The sequence below is a fragment of the Schistocerca nitens genome, chromosome 5 (assembly GCF_023898315.1).
Source record: "Schistocerca nitens isolate TAMUIC-IGC-003100 chromosome 5, iqSchNite1.1, whole genome shotgun sequence".
Lineage (NCBI taxonomy): Eukaryota > Metazoa > Arthropoda > Insecta > Orthoptera > Acrididae > Schistocerca > Schistocerca nitens.
This window is the reverse complement of record NC_064618.1, coordinates 481,352,977-481,373,298: the sequence shown is the minus strand read 5'-3', so window position 1 is coordinate 481,373,298 and position 20,322 is coordinate 481,352,977. Positions and strand designations below refer to the sequence as shown.

General features: G+C 39.0%; 1 protein-coding gene across 1 annotated transcript in view; it reads right to left on the bottom strand.

Annotated features, from left to right (window-relative positions):
- Positions 1-20,322, bottom strand: part of LOC126259790 (DNA polymerase epsilon catalytic subunit 1) — a 331,065-nt gene that overhangs the window by 175,899 nt on the left and 134,844 nt on the right. The window contains exons 19-20 of the mRNA XM_049956798.1: positions 13,740-13,907; positions 6,343-6,576 (exon numbers count right to left, since the gene is read on the bottom strand). Coding sequence (XP_049812755.1) covers positions 6,343-6,576; positions 13,740-13,907 — 402 coding nt within the window. The remainder of the gene's footprint in view (positions 1-6,342; positions 6,577-13,739; positions 13,908-20,322) is intronic.

Here is a 20,322-nt window from a genome sequence, read left to right as displayed (position 1 = left end):
CATTCACCACATGGAGAAGGGGCAGTTATATTCTTCCTCATTGCTGGAAAAGAAATCCCAACTGTCTGACTTGGTCATCCGTGTAGCATTTTAGAGCACTGCGGCAGCAGGACTTGTGAACTCCTTGGACACTGTTCTAATGATGATGTATGTAGGAGATAATCCCAATGGCTTTCCATACTTTAAGGTACCTAATGGCATGCTCAGTTCCATATGGAGAATGAAAAGTTGCAGGCTTTAGCATTTTTGTACCTGAAGTGTACATGGTGTTGGATCCAAGCACACTTTGGCAGTAGCATTGATGAAATGCACTGCCTTAGTCAGGCTAATGTTCTAGGTGTGGTTTGGAGACACCCTTTCATCATTACAGTATCAAGGAATTGTCAGTTTAGTGGTGAAGGGAGTAAGGCAGTAGCAGGAGATCAAAACTTGAATGCAGAAGGCAGGTTCAAATGGGTGTAAGTTGCAGAGATGAAGATGCTTCCACAGGATAAACTAGCATGGAGAGATGCATCAAAGCAATCTCCACACTGAAGACCACAGCGACAACACAATAAAGTGACCAACTGGTTTTTGCCCCCTCCAGAAATCCTCCTGATGCCTTACCATATTTGTGTTCAGCTGATGCAGCAAATGATTTGGTCTGCTAATATTCACTACAACCTATTGTTGAACTCCTTAATAGCCAATCAGGTCTTTGGCCTTGCAACCCAAAAGGCTGTAATGTTATCTACTGTTGGTCAGATTTCTAAGCTTTGCAAAGCTGTACTCCTGTTCCTTATTGCTAAGCAGCACTCCACACTCCTCCAGGAAACAAAACATCTATGTAGCTGACCTGAAGACTGCGAAATGCATTCATAAGTGACATAGTGGACAACATACTGGCCACATAAATCTGTTTTGTTTTCATTTGATGTGTGAATTGTAAATGAAGAGAAAGCAGCAAATCACTAAACGTAAACAAGGGTCAACTACCCGCCTCGCCACTACAACCTAGGTTGCTCTGAGCATGCGCAAATCCGGCAGCTTAGGTGCACCAGAAAAATTTTTCTGGGTAGCATGACTGCTTCTTGCTACTGCTGCAGCCACACATAAGTTGCCAGAAGCAGAAGGTACTGCTCATATGCAACTCAACAGTGCATGCACATGAGCCCACTAGCAAATGCTCAAAACGAACTTAATGTAAACCGTAATGACGTATCGCTCATTGGAAGTAGTTTGCTGCAATGACAAACTCAGACAGGAGAGTACTGCAAATGTTAGAATAAGGAAAGGTTCTCATAAAAGTATAATTAAAAATAATGTAAGTATATTTCATCAAAATATTGGGAGTTTAAAGAATAAAATAGATGAGCTTCTGGTTTGTTTAGAAGATTTAGAAGCTGAGGATGAAATAGATATACTATGCCTGTCTGAGCATCACATTGTTACTGATATGGATAAGGTAAATGTAAGTGGATATAAGCTCTCTGCACATGTAATGAGAGAAAATATGGAGAAAGGAGGAGTTGCCATATATGTCAAAAGTTATTGTGCAAAAAGTATAGAAACAAAAAAGTTTTGTGTAGAGAAACATATAGAAGCAGGTGCCTGTGAGCTTAAATTAAATAACTGCACATTTATAATTGTAACTGTATATAGGTCCCCATCAGGAAATGTTCATCTATTTCTGAAAAATTTGGACTCCTTGTTGTGCTATCTGTCAGACAGGGGGAAGCAAATTATTATTTGTGGGGACTTCAATGTAGATTCTCTGAAAGAGGGTAATAGGAAAAATGACCTTGAAGTATTACTCGGTTCTTTCAATTTGACACCTGTTATTGATTTTCCTACTCGGGTGGTAAAGGATAGCAGCTCACTGATAGATAACTTCTTTATAGATCAAGATAAGTTTAACCAGATAAATGCTCAGCCTGTTGAGAATGGTCTTTCTGATCATGGTGCACAGCTAGTTACAATGTATGACATAGCTCCATTCAGCAATACTAAACAGTCCTCCAAAGTAGTACATTCAGTCAACAATTTAACAATTGCAAATTTCAGGGAAAGCCTGCAGCAGTTAGACTGGGATGAGGTGTACCGTGAACCTGATGCCAATTTAAATTTAATTTATTTCATGACATTTTTGTAAATGCATTTGAAAACTGCTTCCCCAAGAAAATAGTTAAATATACTCGTAAGAAACCTTTTAACAAACCATGGCTTACTAAGGGTATAAAAATATCTTGTAACCGGAAAAGGGAAATGTATCTGACAGTAAGAAAGAGTAGTGACCCAGAAACTATCAAACATTATAAAAACTACTGTGTTATATTAAGAAAAGTTATTAAAAAATCCAGAAGTATGTGTATCATGTCTGAAATCAGCAACTCTGATAATAAAATTAAAACAATTTGGAATATTATTAAAAGAGAAACAGGTCAACCAAGAGCACAGGAAGACAGTATTACCATCAAATTGAATGAAAACTTTACGAACAAAAAGTCAGAAGTTGAAAATATTTTTAATAATAATTTTCTAAATATTGTGGATATAGTAGGATCCAGGTGTTCATTAGAAGATGCTAGGCTGTTAATGGAAGAGGCCATACCTATGCAATTTGATACAATTGAAATCTCACCCACTTCTCCCTCTGAAATTAGGAAAATAATAAACTTGCTTAAAAGCAAAAACACACATGGAATTGTTGGCATTTCCAGCAAAATACTAAAAGCTTGTTCTCAACAGATAAGTAAGATTCTCAGCCACCTGTGTAATAGCTCTCTGGAACAGGGCATTTTCCCTGATAGACTGAAATATGCTATTGTTATACCTTTGCATAAAAAGGGGGATAGATCTGATATCAACAATTACCATCCAATCTCCCTTCTAACAGCTTTATCGAAAAGTTTTGAGAAAGTAATGTATTCAAGAGTAGCTTCACATATCTGTAAAAATGAAGTACTAACAAAGTGTCAGTTTGGTTTCCAGAAAGGTTTTCCAACAGAAAATGCCATATATGCTTTCACCAATCAAATTTTGAATGATCTGAATAACCGAACACCACCCATTGGGATTTTTTGTGATCTCTCAAATGCTTTTGATTGTGTAAATCATGAAATTCTGCTAGACAAGCTCAAGTATTGTGGCATGAGTGGGACAGTGCACAAATGGTTTAATTCGTACCTAACTGGAAGAGTGCAGAAAGTTCAAATACGTAGTTCTCATAATATGCAAAGATCAGCACATTCCTCAAACTGGGGAACTATCAAGAATGGGGTTCCACAAGGGTCAGTCTTGGGTCCTTTGTTGTTCTTAATATATATTAATGACTTGCCATTCTATATTCATGAAGAGGCAAAGTTAGTTCTCTTTGCTGATGATACAAGTATAGTAATCACACCTGACAAACAAGAATTAACTGATGAAATTGTCAATACTGTCTTTCAGAAAATTACTAAGTGGTTCCTTGTAAATGGACTCTCACTGAATTTTGATAAGACACAGTACATACAGTTCCGTACAGTGAATGGTATGATGCCATTAATAAATATAGACCTTAATCAGAAGCATATAGCTAAGGTAGAATATTCCAAATTTTTAGGTGTGTCCATTGATGAGAGATTAAATTGGAAGAAACACATTGATGATCTGCTGAAACGTTTGAGTTCATCTACTTATGCAATAAGGGTCATTGCAAATTTTGGTGATAAACATCTTAGTAAATTAGCTTACTACGCCTATTTTCACTCATTGCTTTCATATGGCATCATATTTTGGGGTAATTCATCACTGAGGAATAAAGTATTTATTGCACAAAAGCATGTAATCAGAATAATAGCTGGCTGGAGTCCACCCAAGATCATCCTGCAGACATTTATTTAAGGATCTAGAGATATTCACAGTAGCTTCTCAGTATATATACTCTCTTATGAAATTCGTTATTAACAACCAAACCCAATTCAAAAGTAATAGCAGTGTGCATAACTACAATACTAGGAGAAAGGATGATCTTCACTATTCAAGATTAAATCTAACGTTGGCACAGAAAGGGGTGAATTATACTGGCACTAAAGTCTTTGGTCACTTACCAAATAGTATCAAAAGTCTGACAGATAACCAACAAGTATTTAAGAAGAAATTAAAAGAATTTCTGAATGACAACTCCTTCTACTCCATAGAGGAATTTTTAGATATAAATTAAGAAAAAAAAAATTTTTTTAAAAAAATAAAAAAAACACAAAAAATAAAAAAAGTTGTTATATTAACTTAAGTATGTTGTTAAATTAACTTAATTATGTCATGTATTGGAAAATTTGACCCATTCCACATCATTATGAAATATCATATTCATGATCCATGGAACTAGTATTTAATCTAATCATATCTAATCTGTCTTTGTCCTAAAGCCTTTGACACATTTTGCTTTAGGTAGGCGCTTGTGTGTGCACATTTCCTTTGCAACTTAATTTTTATTTTGGTTTTATTTTGTCATTTATGTTTTATTGCTGCAGTATTATTCTGCAGTAGCGGGATAAAGTAAAATTCTTTGTTAGACTATCAGTTCTTACCAGGCAAAATTACAAAAAGTTCCCACCTGTGCAATTCAGAAAAGCTGGTGTTGGTGGGAAGGATCCTTATGGCATAGGCTGTGAAGCAGTCATTGAGATGAGGGATATCATGTTTGGCAGCGTGTTCAGCAACAGGGTGGTCCACTTGCTTTTTGACCACAGTTTGTCGGTGGCCATTCATGCGGACAGACGGCTTGTTGGTTGTCATGCCTATATAGAGTGCAGACATTCTTGGCTTGTACTCCCTGAAATTTCTTCCACAGTATAGTACATGTTATTGCTAGAGTCATCTGCATGATCATCTCCCAAAAAATCAATGCCTCATCAGTCAACATAAGGCAAAGTGTGGAGTGTGTCTGATGGTTTCTTACTTGTACCCGAGGCAGAATTCTGGATGTGAGAATATCACTCCTGCTATGTGGCTTGCCTTGTTGTATCTGCCACATGTTGCCTGCCCATTGCATGGAAGTACTGTGTGGCCTACCGCACTGACACTTAAAACATCTCAGGAGGTTTTGTATATATATATGGTCACACATTCAGGCACAGAAAGTCAGCTCTAATATACTTTAGCAAACTCAGTAAGAAGAATTATAATACAAACAGTATTCTTTCGAAGCTTAGTAGATCTGTATCATAATGTTTCTATCTGCAAATCGTTCACCGAACTATTCCTTCTACAATTTCTTGGCACCTTTGCTTGAATTAAGAGAAGAAAGTTTATTTCCTCTCCACAATAGAGAACTGTGGAAATTTTTGCTGGTCACTTTCATAGGCAGTGGTCACTTCAATCAGCAGTGCGCCACTCTCAAGCCACTTAATTGATTTTAGAAGTTTAGTTCTACATTTTATAGCTCTGTTAGATGATTGGGCCTTAGTGTCAACTGGTGGTCTACCTGACCCACTGGTGTTTGTTGGATTTTAAGAATTGTGAGTCATTTGGGCAATAAGTGACCACACAACCAGAGTGCAGTTTGCTTGGGTAGGCCTTACAATTAAGTTGTAGCAGCTGCCTGGGAGGCTGCTCACTAGCAACTATTTTGCTTCATAACCCGGTACCCAACTGATACATAACTCACCTCTGTGGCACACAAGGTCCAATGCCACGTGGTGCAGTGGTTACTGAAGCATGCAAATAGCTAGTAGTTGTAGAGGACTGGTGGTGCTGACAAGCCCCCACCTCGGGAACCATGGATTTGGCAAACTCAAACTCAGGCAAAAGATGAGTTTCCTGAGGAGTCCACATTTGGTACCAGTGTGCTACTGAATACCTGGCACGTGGTGTACTTTAGTCCTCCCCACCTTGGAGATTAGTGTTTAATACCGTCTCAGTGTTGTGGTCACCAGCAACAAACATCATCAACTAAATTAGAGGGTCAGAATTTATTGTTAAACTAACAATCTCAGAATTCATCTGAGATTGTAAAGAAACTGCGTCATTATGGTTCGATAGGAATCTGAAGCCCTTTTCTCCTGAGCCTGTTTCTCCTGCGCTACTCAGCACAACACTTAACTTGAGCACAATGTTGAAGTCACAACCTGCGATGTAAAATTAAGTCAAACACATAACTTCAAACACGGGTAATCAGCTGATATAGCGTTACCAAAATTGCTTAGTATCTTACATCTTTTTTACAATTAAAAAGACATCCAGCATCCTCTTACTTTCAGGTCCTTAGTGTTAACACCTTCCTGTAGCTACACACACACTATTTTTAGGTATTTCACCCAACAAAATTAGTGGTTGTAGTGAATAAAAAGTGCTTCATCAAACATAAAATGCATTACGCACCTGTATTATCTGCCAATAAGAATCAAGAAGAGTTCGCTGGGCCCTTTTAAGAAAGCCGCCCAGAGTTCCTGGAGCAGGAGCAGAAGTATTGCGAGCCACAGAGACAAGAGAATTTGAACCAACATCAATGTCATCCATTCGAGAACGTTTTGCTGCTTCACGATGAGCTGTACGTTGCTTTGTCTGCCATGCCCATTTCTTTTTCTGGAACTCTATCCATGCTGTTCTTTGCTCCTAAAATACAGTTAATACAACTTTATATTAAATAAAAAGATTTAATTTAGTGCAGCGAATTGTACACATTAACCAACAAAGTTTTTATGTTACAATACTGCTAAAAATGCACATCATGTTTACTTTCAAACCACAAATCATTGGAAATATGCTACAACAAGGTTGCCACAAGTTTCCTCAAGTGAAATTCCCTGATTTCTAGAGAAGTTTGAGCATTTTTCCCTGAGATATTTTGAGGTCTGAAGGGTAAGTTAAGATTTAAGTTGACAAGGAATTATCTAATAAAACTTGCAAGCAGATAATTTTCTGAAGTGAGCAAAAACTTTAAGTACTAACATCAACATTTTTTGTAATGAACTGCTTTTAGATGGAGAAAGTAAGCCAAATAGTATATGTGTTTCATTAATACCACTGATGTTATTTTATTTCAATAGTATGAAACACATTTGAAGCCAAAAATACGCATTTCCTTGGAGTCGCAGAACAGATTTAAAGCACCTTCACTGATTTCAGAAATAACTTCAGGAAAAAGTAGTCCTCCTGAAAGAAGTGTATGAGGCGGGGAAGAATTGTGTAAACCAATACTGTAGGTGACCACCAATAAAATGTTAATTGTATTATGTTTGTTATTGTTGGTTATTATACACTGTGTTATACCTATTATTTTACAGGCATTGTACGATTTTTCTTCCGAGAAATATATGAGTACATAGCGTACAAACTGCCAGTAACTGACACAATTCTCTTCTTATCGTCCATACCTTCTAATATATAAACTACTTTTGAAGTGTAAAAATGTACTAGGACAAATAAAATGTCTAAAATTCCACACTGTGCAAAGTACTTACGGCAAGACAGTTGCAATTCCTGAAATCCACCACCCATGGCCTCTGCCCTGGATCCATCAATAAACCACGAGAATCTGCTGCATTACACCACACACAAACAGACCCGGCCTGCGGGCATATTGGTTAGACTAGATTCGACTGGCAGGGCCTGCAGATTAATGGGAACAGAAGGACTTCAGATTGGCAGACCCAATCCATTAGAGATACCCGAGGAAACAGCCTGTGATTTTGGCCTGTTGCGGAGATCCCTTGTGTGATCAGCTATTCATGAGTCACAGACAGCATGTTGATGACATGGGGCCACGGTGTTCAATCCATGCAAAAGATAACTTGTTCAAATACTCTGGGAATCAATAATAATGAGGATAGGTAGCAACTCACATTAAAGATGATCACACAGCCCCAGAAAGGCACGTAGAAAAGGTAATCACAACCTCACAATTAAATTTTCAGTCACAGCTTTTGTCAGAAAACAAGAGTGCCCACACGTTCACACAATCATTCAGGCATAACTCGTACACATGACCACCATCGCCGGCCACTGCGTCTACAGTCTCTCAGAATCAGATACAAACAAATCGCTCCTCACCCCTCCCTGGTAGGCTAGTGGCAAGAAGTGGTGGCGGCACTGACTGTAAGCTGAGGGGAGTAGTAGGAAGGGGAGAAATAGTAATAATGAGGGAGTAGGGAAGCTGTATACGTACTCAGCTGCAACCAGCCAGTGACAATGCATGACACCTCAGTAAACAAACTGTTTTTTCTACTGAGATGAGAACGAGATTTTTCCAGTGTGGCACAACCCAATGTTGATGTGTAAACTAGGCTTTACTTTGTATAAGTAGCTGAACAGCTAAGTTCCTGGGAAGATGGAGATCACTTTGTTGGCCACACTAAACACACGAAAACAGCACATAACAAGTGAACATGAACAGAAAATTGATTCTCGGCAAACAAATAACACTTGCAAACAGAAAAAACATAAATGACAGGATCAATCATAACAAAGATGTAAAGCTCTGCTGGTGGTAGCTGTGTGAGTCAAACACAGGCTTACCTCATAAAACACAGCAGCATAAGGTCCTTTCTTTATAATGCTACTTTGACTCTGGCTACAGCAGAATTATACGACGCATACACTGCCCTGGAATGAGCTATTGTTTCTCAAGGGTAGCTACAGAAGAAGGTAACACATGTGTGGGAAAACTGATGTTTCTGTACTGTCCACCATTTTCACTGCTCTCAACTGTAGCATATTGCAGTTGCAAACAGGGTGTTCTATGAACTCTTTGTCAAACAAATTATGGTCTTTCAATGTCAATGTTAATGTTTATAAATTACATAACACCTTAATTTATTCTTTATTGTGCAACAGGTCTTGGTCAAAGTCTAACACCTGCTGTACACATCTTGGATGAAGGAAAATTTGCAGTGAAAAGTATGTTTGAAAACTGGAGCAAAAACAAAAAATTCTTATAGATGTTTGTTAACAGCAAGAGTTAAACATACAAAACACTGAGCAAACTGATAGAAAAATATGTAGACAATAAAAAGAACATTATAACACCCACAAAAGCAATCCATCAACATTTGCTATACATAGGGACATGAAAATTTCGCATTAATGGTAACGCGACAAATAACATGAAACTCGTTGTTTTTAGTGACATATCACAAAATTGGGTATTTAAAAGAAGTGTCGCAAAATTTTTCTGTGTTAAAAATGTCATAAATCTTGTGACAACAGTTTATTAATATTGGTAACTAGTAGTTATTTGACGCTTAAATTGGATCTTAAGGTTGACATTCACCTATAAACTTGAAAATGATGATTCCTGGCAAAAACAACTGATGTCCTACAATTCACCTAAAGCAGTGTTTCTCAGCCTTTCTTAGACTGTTACCCCTCAGTGCAAACAGGCATAAGCTAGTAACCCCCTGCCCCCTCATCCCCCTTGCTATCTGTTGCCCCCCCTGCCCCACAATATCACCAACTTTAGAACCTAACTAAAATGTAGAATGAACGACTTTTCTTGGAACACTTTATTTTTGAAATGATGAAATCTTTGTCCAAACAGTGCAGTAGTTTTCACATTTTGTTGTGTTTTCTCTTTGTTTACTTTGCTCTTGTTCACAGAAACAGAATTGGCAATTGTAACAGAATTGGCAATTGTATAAAGTGCTAAAGCATGCAGTTACTGTCTAAGAAAGAGCACAGGCATTTGAAGCTGATGATCTGTATGCTCCTGATAAATATATAGTATTCTGTAAATACTGCAAAAGCACGATATCTTGGGACAGAAAAGATACTGTACTGAAACATGTGCAATGTGAGAAGCTTAAGGAAATAGATCCAAGTTTTACAATGTGCAAATACAGTGACAAGCTTCAATCAGCAGCAGCTTTGAAGCCACCAAGAAAAATAAAAATGACTGAATATCTGGCTCAAAGGACTGTTGAAATGTTTTTGAAAGTGAACGTTCCATTTCACAAACTGGAAAATGAAGTTTTTCACCAGTGGATGAATGAATTCGTCAAAGGTGAGCTGTGGTTACTGATAATAAACAGTATGATGATCAAATTGTTGTTTTCAGCTTGCCATTGTATATTTAATGAAGTAATAAATTTTGTTGACACAGTCTTAAATTATTTTTAAATCAAATGGTAACAGTGGGGTTAATTTTGTTTAAGGTGCTGGTGACATCCATGCATCAAGACAATGAAGGGAACTGTTGTACTTCAATACAAAAACAACGAAAGAATGAGGTGATGCAGCAACCAGCTTGCAATGATGTTGTAGTGTTAGCAGACAAGACCACTGACAGAAGAGGTCATTGTGTTTCTTGTGAGACAGTAAAGACTGTTGAGGTGTGGAACGAACAAAAATTTTTTGTTGCGAGTGTGCAAGTTCTTGACACAGTAAACTTTACTCAATGTGTTCATGCAATTACATTCAGTATAATAATGTTAAAACTATTGTCACCGGCAGTGCTAGATATATGAATAAGAGTGTCAATCATTCATTCATTCATTTCAAACTTTTGAAACTGAACTCAGCTATAACTAACTAAATGAGTGCTTTCCTGATTACCAGGAAGAGAAAACTTTTGCATCAATTGTTTTTAAAGGAAAAGAAGAGGGATCTGAAGGCATTTCCTCTTCCAGTGTTAACGCGTTGAACCCTTGGTTTCCACAGCCACTTATGTGAGAGAATATGTTGAAGACATGGTGGAATTCTTCTGCAGTGATGACATGCAGGAATTATCCAATGCAGGGACTGATTACACTAATTTATTGTCTAGTTATGATGCACGTTCAATTTTTGTGGAGGCTATGCTCATTAAGGAACATGCAAATGATTTGATGAACATCCATGTCCACTTAGTCTTCAAATCATCTTACCTCAAATGAATTACACTAAATATTAAAACAGCTGGAAAATGGCTTTGCTATTGTCGCACATGGAATTTTTGGTGAGGAAACCCGGAAGCTTATGAAGAAGTTGAAGAGGCACAACCTTCAAATGGAAGTGAGACTACCGCATAAACACACTGGACTGCATCTCTGAACAAAGCTAACAATGTTCATGTCTACAGTTCCATGTAAGTCTGTGTTCTGTCATAGCATAGTGTTCCAACTGCTGCAAAGTAATCACAAACTCTGTTAATGCTGACATGGCAAAGAGTCTCTCATGTATACCTGGCATGGCAGCTCTTAGCACCATAGATATTCTGAAGGAAAACAAATCCTGCTTTCAGCAGGAACTGTGGACATTGTCAAATGCCTGTAGGCAACTAAACTTGACAACCCACAATTTGCTCAGCAGCATTGAAACAATTTGAATTCCATTTTCAAACATAAGACTCAGAGCGGGCAGTTATTTTCGCAATATAATGAAGTACTGGCAAATTGGCGGCACAATTTCCCAGAAGCGAGCTTAGAACTAATGACAATGATTTCATCTCAGAAGATAACTTAGAACTAATGACAACCATGTCAGATGAAAGACTGTGCTACGTTTACCTTTCTGTACAATAACGTAAACACATTTGATGTTTAATGTCTAATAAATACATGAATGAGAGGTTTATTTTCATTCTCAACAAAGTACTAAATTACAACAAATAAGACAAAAACAACAACTGTAAATATTTGTTGGGAAAATTACTTTATCTGTCCAAGAATTGAAATAGATTTGATTTTTAATGTCTACCAACATAATGTAATTGAGAGGTATATTCTCATTTACAACATAGTGCTGAAAACAAATAAAAATAAAGAAGGAATTTGAAAAACACATGTTGAGAAAATAAAACCAAAAATGGCAAAAGATAACACAAAAAATGGCAAAAAGTAACACTAAAAACGGCAAAAAGTAACACAAAAAATGGCAAAAAATAACACCAAAATCGGCAACGAAATAAAACAATTTTTTACTGCCTCTAGTTATACATTTATGAAAAAAGCATGTAGTAAATAAAACTAAAACTAGTGCTACTACTTGACATCCAGGAGAGAAAGGCAGATATATGAATCCCATGGAAGAGAGAGAAATTTGTTTACATTATGCTCAAGTTTCAAATTCCATACTGAATAAATAATTTTAACTGAAAAGTTAAAAAAAAAACATATGCTGAAAAATTCTCGTGATATATTGTTTCAAAGGTAATACTAGTTATGAAGGGCATTTGACTAGAACTAACTCCACGGCATTTAGAGATTACCCATGTTTTACGCCAACAGTTACTCATGATTCTTTGCTGTATTATTCTGTATATTACTTGGATAGGGGTCTGTAATTGACACTCCATGCATCTACTTCTGCAAGACTTAACATTATTTATAAATATTGGTGAATTAGGCAATGCTTTGCAATTGCTAAATATGTATGAGCAGTGAACACGTCATAATCTCCTTCTCCCTCTCTCTCTACTTCATCCTCCTTCCCCCCCCCCCCCGTCCATCTCCTCCTCTCCCTCCCATTCCTCTGCCCATCTCTTCCTCCTCCTCCCCCCCATCTATCTCCTCCTCCACCTCCTTCACCCCCTCTCTCTAACTTCCCTCCTTCCCCTCCTCTATGTCCAATAATCACCCTCCCCCCTATCCCTCTCCTCTCCTCTCCTCTCCTCTCTCTCTGTCTCTCTCTCTCTCCCTGATTTTGAGCCTAGTTTATTGTTATTGCCAACAAGACCTTTATTGGGAACTGAAGTCAATTAAAATGAATGGGTCAACTGACTGGGATAATTTGAATACAGTTTATAAGAGACCTCTCTGGATGCGGGAACTATGAGGATAGTATCACCAATGACAGTATTTTGCATTGCTTTGATCTGCGAACGGGTACAATTACAAAGTTTCAGGTGATTCAGGTTCCGTAGTAGTATTCTAATCATAAGCCAAAAAGCCATAAATACAACTTCCCTGTTTTCTGTTTAAAATGACTGTAGGAAGAAAACAGAACAGCACATAGTTGTGTATAGAATTTTTATTTAATATTATCTATATGGAGAAAGAATATATGCAGGAGAAACAATCTGTCTAATGGTTTAAGTGCTGTGCTATTGTAGTTAAAACTGATTGTGAGAAGGAAAATGGAACAACAACTGTCAAAAAGTTCACTGTCCAGCATTAGCAATGTTTAGTATTGCGTATGCTGCTGTTACATTCAATAGAAGGTGGCTCCAACAGATATACAAAACATGCAAATATTAGAATGCAACATAATGTCAAAATTTCAATAAAGCTTTTGGAGATTTGAGAGTTTGAACAAATGAAAATTTACATTTTTATTTATATAGATTATATTTTTGACATTGTATTTTTGATGTATGTACGCATGCAACTCTTCCTGATAACATATATGAGTAGGTATTGCCAATATTTTTATTACAATTTTCAAACATCGTTCTCCTTGCAAATTTTCTTCTTTCTATGACATATGTACAAAAGGTGCTTGAAAATGGCCTTTGATCCAAATCGGTCATCAATAAAGAATAAATTGCACGGCAGCTTCAGGTATTACATGATGTTATTTCTACTTCAAAATGTTACTGAAGCAGTTTTTATTCAATGTTGTTGTGAGTAACATTGTCAATATGGGACTGATATACAATTTATTAGCACTGCCTGCAGGAGCTCAATTTATAAATGTGTCAATAAATGGCCACATAGCATAACATTATCCAGCATCAGAATCAGCAGGATGGGTTACACATTAAAGTTGTCAGCAAGAAATATTAGGTATTTCAAATCTCTATATTTGCCTGTAAAATATTGTCTATTTCTTCATTGCAAAAAAGAGCATGTTTAATTTTATACCTTGCTTGTACCATATGGTGGTGGTGCTCCAAGCTCCTCACGCCAGCTGCGCTTTAAAATGTCTGGATCTGTGACTGAGCTGTTTCTCTTTCTTTTGTTTACATGAGCAACTGGTGTTTTTGGTCTCTCTGCAGTAACAGTCTTTCCTGCAGAATCTTCAATATCTACCTGAGGAAAAAAATTAAAATGAAATAATGGCAAGAAAATATGATCAGTATTTGATGGAATATACAGAGAGATTCATATCACTTTAGGACTTGGGTCTAAATACACAAATAATTTGAACTGCTCTCTTTTTCTTGTTAGCGGAATAGTTAACTCAGGGTGAAGATGATATTCCATGTAGAATAAAGTAGCAATAACAATGTGCTAGTAAAGGGAGACGAGATTTATAACTCACTGTAAGAATTACTGACCTCACTTCTAAAATTGAATTTGTTAAATTTATTATATAATAGTAGTTTATGATGGATTCTGCATAGTTTGTAGATGTGGAGGTAGCATAAAATATCTGACTGGCAATTTGACAGTCACTGAGTGTGCCTGGGTGAATGTCACTCCACTCATATGCAGCAGCCTTCTTCATTTGCTGAATACACCAACATGCACTCTCGAAGGCACGAGGGTGTCATACGATAAGCCATCTTACACCGGTGCGGCAGCATACACCTGCCAGGAATCTCTCTTTCCCTTTTACTTGGGAGGAACAAACACCCAGCAGTAGAAGCAACAAGTCACAACCCGAAAACTTTAGCCAGCCTGCAGGTAATAGCAGTTATCTACAAGATCTGAACCTGAAGTGTTCAATTCTGTGAAAAGAAATACAATGGTTTCATCAAAGTTAACTCAACATCACCCACATTTGTCTCAACAGATTTCTTTGTATATCTCATCTTTCCAAAATCACAAAAAATTGGAAAACTCATAAAACTTACATAGTTTTTGAAAAAGTCATCAACATTTGTCAGCATTCTGCCAAACACTGCATTCCTTTTTCTGACAACAAATTAATACAAATACAAAAGAATATATGAAAACGGCTGCATGGATGGTGTGGTATATGCAGAGCTAGGCCCCTGCATATTTGGTCATCACACTCATAGGATGTGCCACATAGAGTTCCACATAGAGGGCCACATACAGTTCCTGCTTTCCCTTGGGAGGTTGTTTGTTAATAGAATATTCATTGAGCTGTTTACTGCCACACTTCCTGCAGCTGCCACAGAGTCTAGAGGTGCAAGCCACACTGATACGTGGCATGCACATCGCTTTACACAATGCTGCAGTCACAGGCACCTACTTACTCCATGCTGTCATGTGACATCCCAATATATTCCTCTGCAAACGAGTACATAGGTTGCCACTCAGCCCTCAATGATGAGTTCATTCCAGGCTCTACACTGACTGTCTATGCTTTGGACTTTTACCACAATGCTTGCTGATGCCACTACCCATCAGACAATGCCTTCACCAGGATCATTTAGCTGCTGCACATCCACCAGTTGTTCCTGGGACTGGAACTGCATCTTGAGGGACCACGAGCTGACAGCTTGCTGGTACAGTGCCACTGATCATCCGCAATAACTCCCAACTCATCAACACTAATGACGACTGGGGACTACTACATAATTGACACCCACTACAAATCATCGCAATGCTCTTTCCAGTTGTACCAAGTTTAGTACAAGATTAATAAACAAAGAGTTGTTACAGCAACATGTGACTTCAATCACTACCAGTCACACCACTTGACCAAGGTTATAACAGTGGTAGTGAGGGTAATGATTTTGTGTTACAGAGCTTTTCCCTCGTCTACCGTGTCCTACAGTGGTTAATAAGATAATGGTTTCATGATGTGTGACACTTGTAGTTCGTATGGATTCTCAATAATTTTTCTTTGAGTACTGAATATTACAGTGCCAACAAGGAGACTAGTTTAGTGATACAATGCCTGCTCAAGATTTGCCCCTCCAGTGCCTGTCCAAGGTTCACTGGTCTGATCTGTCACGTGGCTGCAACTCTCCTCCATGATGAGTTTGATGTTGCCATTCCGTGTTGCGATCCACCCGGCCAAGACATCTGTGGCTGGCCCTCTTCCTAAGGGTGGCACTGCCCAGACAGAACAGGGATGATGAGGCTGTTTCTCCACATGTGTTTCAGTGTCCCTCAAAGTGTCTTCATTCATTTTTGCTGGAGTGAGGTTTTGTTCTTTCTCAGATGTTCATATGCTAGTTTGTCTTGATGAGCAGTGCATTAATGTCCATTGTGTTATGGCAGTCAGTATTCAAATGCTACAATGGTGAGAGAGTATCCACCTATGTAACCAGACATGGACTGTTCCTTTTCTTGGGTGACAGCTGTGTTCTATCGTGTGGTTGTCTTGATTTTGGCAGGCATTTGTTTTGCACTTGATGTTCACATTTCTCAGTGGATGCAAGTTTGCCATTGCTTTCTTTTGAGCGTAGTTTGGGTAATCTGTTCATGTGTTGTTCAATGTGAATCCTCTTGCTTGCTGTTGTTGGTTTGCACTGTTTCTGGGGTTGGGCAATTCCGGACCAGGGAGGTAGTCTTTCTCTGCTAAGTCAGATTCTAGTCTTTCCCACAATTTTCAAGTGGGTGTGATCAGAACCAGTGTTTGGTTGGGGGAGGGGGCAAGAGTTCGTGTGTGATAACCTGGGCCCCCTATCATCGAGTTTCCTGCAATGTTGACATACCGTACGGCTCTGTTTATTGTTCGCAGAGTTCTCAGGCTGAATTCTCTCCATTGTCAGCCCAGCCTTTGCATGTGATGCCATCAGATACCAACTTCTTGTCATCAGCCCCTCAGTTTCGCTCCAGCTGTCGCCGGCCTGGTCACGGTCTGCCCTTCTGACATCACCAGTCCTGTCGATGGTGCCATTTGCTCTCTCGAGGGACCTTGCAATGCTATTGTGGCCATCACCACCACTGCTGCCACCTCCAGAGCTGACCCAACTGTCCCCACTGGCACCGCCATGGCCATCCATGCAGCTGCTTCCACAGTCATCACTGGTCCTCCTGGTGCCACTCCTGACTGCTGCCTCCTCCACAGCTAACCTGACCGTCTCCACTGGTGCCACCAATCCCATTGTGTGTTGATCTGGGCCATGGAAACTCACTATCAGACCTGCTTATGCACGACCTTACTGTCACCACCTACGGCAACCAGCTGCCGTTCTACTATGCAGGCACGCCTTGCTTCTTTTGTCAGCATCTTTTTTTTCTGTGTTCATGGACCGATTGTCCTTTTGTTTTGTTCCAGTCTGTTACAGTCACTGCTCGATGCATCCTTCCTTGTGTGTTTCATGTCTTAGAGATGGTTGCACCATCTCTCTTAACAGGAGACAAGTGGAGTACATGCAGGGCTGGGCCTAAGTATATTCAGCAACCACACTCATGGATGTGGTACTGTGGCTATAACAGATACAATGAAATGTAAACTCTTCTGTTTTGTTATTTAGTGTTTCCATTGCAATGGATTTAAAAAAAATGTGTGTGTATTCAGGATAGTGTCCTTTGTGTGGTGCTAAATACATAATTGTTTTTACTAGAATCCACAACTAATGTGAGACAGACGTTATCTCAAGCATATAAGAATCACTCCAATCATTACTCCAATTGTACTATGGCAATTTAAACACTTTTTTTCATGGCGAACTCACCATCGAACAAGTACCACTTTCTGGTGGAAAAATTTAACAATATGGTTTTTAGCAGTGGGGTCCCATTTTATTGCCACAAATATTAGCAGCGAGGTGACAAAATATTACTCCATTTTGGGATAACTTAAAGGCGAATCTGCTAAGCTAATTTCAGATTTCATGTTGAGGGTGTCCACTGGCAACTTGCAGTATCCTGTTGCAGAGCATGCTCTACAACATGACATTCGTGACCTCGGTGCCTGTTTTACCACATGCACCACCTGAATTCTCCCCCCAGACACCTGTTTCTCAGAACTCCACAGGTGGAAACTAACTCTACAACACGCCCTTGTTTCTCGTCACCCACCTGGCTTTAATTTACATTAATTTCTTCTGTCTCAGCTTTTCTTCACTGTAACTACTCTCTGCTTCACTTCGCTTTAGTTTTCTACATCTTTTATTGTCTTTCCCGTCATTTTTCACCACCCCCCTCCCATCTCTGTTACGTACAATGCACTTAGCTTTTCACTCTTATTAACTCGTGCATGATGCTTTAGTAATAATCTCTGTCTTGCATATTATCCTGTCTTTCACCTTTAAGCTCTCAGATTTTCAAATGTTGTCTGATGCAGTCCCCAGCACTCAGTCTTCCCTTCTCATCCTGAATGGTAAGTCTCCCCTGACCTGCGGTTCTGGGTGACTTTCCCAAAATTTACCCCTTTACCTAGACTTCTCCAGTCCTTTTTCTTCACCCTTCTTCTTTCCCCTCCAACCCTTCTGCCTGAAGATGGCATGCCAATCACAACAGCATTTTTGTGTGTGCTCTGCCGCAGCTTGGTGAGTAGATTTTTTATCTATCCAATTAAATAATTTTATCAATAACTGATTGTTTTCATAAAGACTTTAGGTGTGCACCACATCAAAACTACTGCTTACCATCCAGCATTGAATAGGGAAGCTGAATGGTGACATTGCAACATCAAAGCAGCAATAAGAGCCTGACTTTCAGATGACTGGGTTGACAACTTATCAAAATTTTTAATGAAAAGGAAATCTGCTACTCACCATAAAGCGGAGATGCTGAGTCGCAGACAGGCATAACAAAAAAAGACAGACACACACACACACACACACACACACACACACACACACGACTGCAGTCACAGGCAACTGCTGTGTGGTTTCAGTTGCCTGAGACTGCAGTCGTGCATGTCAGTTGTGTGTGTGTGTGTGTGTGTGTGTGCGCTGTGCGCCATCTATTTTTGACGAAGGCCTTACTGGCTAAAAGCTTTACTGTGTCAGTCTCTTAGTAGTGCCTATCTGCGACTCAGTATCTCCACTATATGGTGAACAGCAACTTTCCATTTCATAATATTGTTACATTCCATCCTGGATTTTCTATTGTTTGATTTCAACATTTTTAATGGGTCTCCAAGTTTATGTGGTTCCAGAATAAAACACCATCACTGCAGAAATCGTTATCACGTGACAACTAGACTTCCGGCCGATTTTTTTGATCTTACACCAGTGGAGCGTAACATTCCAACTTTCATTTTCAACATTTAACAGCACATGACATCACATAAACCAGTTTAAGTTTGACATCATGCAGCAACATCTGTCTTTATCTATCCTCTACTCATTACCTCTTCACTGATGCACAGAGAAAACCTCTACAGTCTGTGATGGACCATAAAGACTATATTCCGGTCTAAACAGCACTTTGTAATTGAAATACTTCATGGCCAGTAGATCATCTCTATTAACAGACTCAAGCCAACGCTCATGCTGAAGAATATGGATTCTGAATCACCCATGTGAGCTTCATGTAAACAATCTGCTCATGTCCCCATAACTGCAGAGTGCCATCAGCTAACCCAACAAGCTACACATTATGGATGTACAGTGCACTTCATGAAGAAATACCTCAACATTATAACTTGGGATAGATTAATATGTGGCTCTAACAGACACAGTGGAATGTTAACTCAGTAAAAATTATAGATACACATGTAATGTTACCCCCCCATGAACCATGGACCTTGCCGTTGGTGGGGAGGCTTGCGTGCCTCAGCGATACAGATGGCCGTACCATAGGTGCAACCACAACGGAGGGGTATCTGTTGAGAGGCCAGACAAACATGTGGTTCCTGAAGAGGGGCAGCAGCCTTCTCAGTAGTTGCAGGGGCAACAGTCTGGATGAGTGACTGATCTGGCATTGTAACATTAACCAAAGCAGCCTTGCTGTGCTGGTACTGCGAACGGCTGAAAGCAAGGGGAAACTACAGCCGTAATTTTTCCCGAGGAAATGCAGCTTTACTGTATGATTAAATGATGATGGCGTCCTCTTGGGTAAAATATTCCGGAGGTAAAATAGTCCCCCATTCGAATCTCCGGGAGGGGACTACTCAAGAGGATGTAGTTATCAGGAGAAAGAAAACTGGCGTTCTACGGATTGGAGTGTGGAATGTCAGATCCCTTAATCGGGCAGGTAGGTTAGAAAATTTAAAAAGGGAAATGGATAGGTTAAAGTTAGATATAGTGGGAATTAGTGAAGTTTGGTGGCAGGAGGAACAAGACTTTTGGTCAGGTGATTACAGGGTTATAAATACAAAATCAAATAGGGGTAATCCAGGAGTAGGTTTAATAATGAATAAAAAAATAGGAGTGCGGGTTAGCTACTACAAACAGCATAGTGAACGCATTATTTTGGCCAAGATAGACACAAAGCCCATGCCTACTACAGTAGTACAAGTTTATATGCCAACTAGCTCTGCAGATGATGAAGAAATTGATGAAATGTATGACGAGATAAAAGAAATTATTCAGGTAGTGAAGGGAGACGAAAATTTAATAGTCATGGGTGACTGGAATTCGTCAGTAGGAAAAGGGAGTGAAGGAAACATAGTAGGTGAATATGGATT